General features: G+C 46.3%; 1 protein-coding gene across 1 annotated transcript; it reads left to right on the plus strand.

Annotated features, from left to right (window-relative positions):
• The first annotated feature begins 566 nt into the window (after nt 1-566).
• Nucleotides 567-2,986, plus strand: eef1akmt1 (EEF1A lysine methyltransferase 1). The gene is made up of 4 exons (XM_052082367.1): nt 567-903; nt 1,089-1,171; nt 1,691-1,983; nt 2,613-2,986. The coding sequence occupies exons 1-4, from the start codon at nt 751-753 to the stop codon at nt 2,747-2,749; spliced, it is 666 nt and encodes a 221-aa protein (XP_051938327.1). The 5' UTR covers nt 567-750; the 3' UTR covers nt 2,750-2,986.
• Nucleotides 2,987-2,998: the final 12 nt, after the last annotated feature.

Raw genomic sequence — 2,998 nt, forward strand, 5'->3', positions numbered from 1 at the left:
TAAGGCGTTTTTAGATGAAAAAACGACCATGTATAGTAAGGCGTTTTTACACACAAAAAAACGACCATGTATAGTAAGGCGTTTTTAGACGAAAAAAACGACCATGTATAGTAAGGCGTTTTTACACACAAAAAAACGACCATGTATAGTAAGGCGTTTTTAGCCGGAAAAAAAACGACCATGTATAGTAAGGCGTTTTTTTTCCGGCTAAAAACGCCTTACTATACATGGTCTTTTTTTTTCAACTAAAAATGCCTTACTATACATGGTCGTTTTTTCCCCGGCTAAAAACGCCTTACTATACATGGTCGTTTTTTGGGGGGCTAAAATCGCCTTGCTATACATGGTTGTTTTTTTCAGCTAAAAAGGAAAATGGGCAGCCTCCCTCGAGAGCCGGCTATCATCTTTCACTTCAAAGAGCCGCCTTTTGTACCTGTTCGTTCGCGACAGACACATCACTACTTTTTTTGAAACCTTTATTGAACAAGTCGAATACAATTCTCAGCAAACGGAAAACAAAACGAACGTGCTACCAATACGTTTGTTTCGTACGTACTGTTCGTTTTTAGTGCTATTGTTCGTTTTTAGTGCTACTCACCACGCATGGCCACATCGAAGTGACGACAGCCAAGTGAATTTAACTTGTCTGTCCTCACTTTGTTTCTGTATTGAAGCAATACTTACTCACTGTCATACATTTTCCCTTTCAATTCGAGAAAATCAATCGGGCTTCGTTCTCCGTTGTTGAAGATGAGCGACAGCGACGACGACGTCCCAACGCTGTCGGCTCACACTCTGGCAGCTCTTCAGGAGTTCTTCGAGGAGACCCGAGCAGAGAATACCCGCAATGACCCTTCCCCAGACGCGGACCACTTTGCCGTGGGAGCCGTGAACGAAGACTGGGTAAGCAACAAACTGGTATCGGTAGTGTTGGGATTGGCCCGACATACGATACGCGGGGTGACGTTCAAGTTTTAGTTCGTGGTGCCGTTCAACTTGACATATCTGTTCCTTGTGTTGAAATTCAAATTTTATACGTTGATGGACTATCATCGACCATCTTTCGTCTTTCGCTTGTGTTTACATAGCGGATGAGTCAGTTCTGGTACACTGACGACACGGCGACACGATTGGCTGAGGAGCTTCTGCACGAAGCTGGAGGAGGAGGAAGGTAAGCCAAATAAAACCGGACGCACAAACCGTGCCATGATCGAAGAATTGCATGATGTCAGGTGGGATTGTGAGCGGGAATGCTTGTTTGTCTATGTGTGACCCCAACTGTTCCAGCACACCCGCAACCCTCATCAGGATACGTGGATCCGAATAAAATCAGACTAATAAAGATAAGAAAACCTTTATTAGTCTCGCAATGGAGAAATTCCCATTTCACAGCAGCAAAGTTATGACAGGAAGAAGTAGAACAACAAAAGCTACTGGAAAGGCAGCCACTCTCGCGGCGCCATTTTGAAGTCAAAATAACAAAAATTAAGTAACTAAGTTTTGAAAGCATGCGCGAAGCTGTAGCGTACATTGACGAACAGAAATGAGTCCACTTCTCCTGTCCCACGTAATCCGCTTCAAACTCCAAGCTGCGACTCCCAGTTCTCCACATCGGCATCGGCGCTAACGCTCCTTTCTTTAGCAGACGTGTGACACGTTAACGAGGTCTCCCTCTTGATTTGCGCCGCAGGATCGCCTGTGTGAGTGCCCCCAGCGTTTACCAGAAGATCAAGCAGCTTTGCGGCCCCCGCGGCGGTCCGGCGGCCGTGGCGGTCCTGGAGTACGACCGCCGCTTCGCCATCTACGGCGATGACTTTGTCTTCTACGACTACAACCACCCGTTGGCGTTTGCGGAGCGGGGCGTGGCCGCCGGCAGCTTTGACGTGGTCCTGGCAGACCCGCCCTACCTCTCGGAGGAGTGTCTCACCAAAGTGGCCCAGACTGTCAAATACCTCAGCAAAGAAAAAGTGCTGCTGTGCACAGGTGAGAGGACGCAATTTTCACACACGCATTTTTACTGCTTGAAAGAATTCCATGTACAAAAAAAAAACGTTATCCACGTCAGAGTTGCATTGGTGCTAGCTACAGTTAGCTAATTTTCTGTTGCCAAGGCAACCTCAGCTCACAAACTCCTTGTAGTACATCTGAAGTCGTGTTCGGGCTAACAAATATATATCATGAGCATTTGTGTTTTAGAGATCCAACAAAACTTTTAAACGACATTTGATCCACTTAATATTACGCGATGGAGGAAAAAAAAGGCTTTTTTTTGACAGCATACTGCAGTTCAGTCGTATAATATGCATGAAGCAGCCAGGTCAGCGCTCGAGTTTTCTAGTTTTTCTTTAATGCAACACTTTGCCCATAGAACAGTGTCTGAAGTATCCGTAAAGTAAAAATTAGAAGTCATTGTGGGTTGACAAATGTAAAATGTTGACAAATTTGGCAACCCTGGATCACATCCTTTTTGTAGTCCATGGGCACCTTTCTGTCTTTGCACTAAGCACGTATCCTCCGAAAATGACTCGAAATGTTCATTTCAAAATGTGAAGCGTTCGGTTCACATTTGGCTGAGCAGAATGAGTATTCTTGATGAGCGTCTTGTTGTTCAGGTGCCGTCATGGAGCACCTGGCCAAGGATCTTCTCAACGTGCAAATGTGCCGCTTCCTGCCTCGGCACGAGCGCAACTTGTCCAACGACTTCCGGTGTTTTGTCAACTACCCGTCGGGGCTGCTGTCCTGCGGATGAGTGGGAAAAGGGAAACGAGAGAGGTGGGGGGGACCATCCAAAATGTTCCACTTGATGATGAGCGGACAATGTTCACAGGCTGGCGAGTCGCATGACTCTGCGTCCTAATGCGAAATGTGGACGACGCTGGCACAGAACGAACGGCAAGCGTGACAAAAACGTTACCACGTTGTCGATATCTGTACAAACTTCATGTCCTGCTGTATTTGCGACCGTGTACTGCCGTGTATGGATGGATACAATAAATGA

The sequence above is a fragment of the Hippocampus zosterae genome, chromosome 12, assembly GCF_025434085.1.
Source record: "Hippocampus zosterae strain Florida chromosome 12, ASM2543408v3, whole genome shotgun sequence".
Taxonomy (NCBI): Eukaryota; Metazoa; Chordata; class Actinopteri; order Syngnathiformes; family Syngnathidae; genus Hippocampus; species Hippocampus zosterae.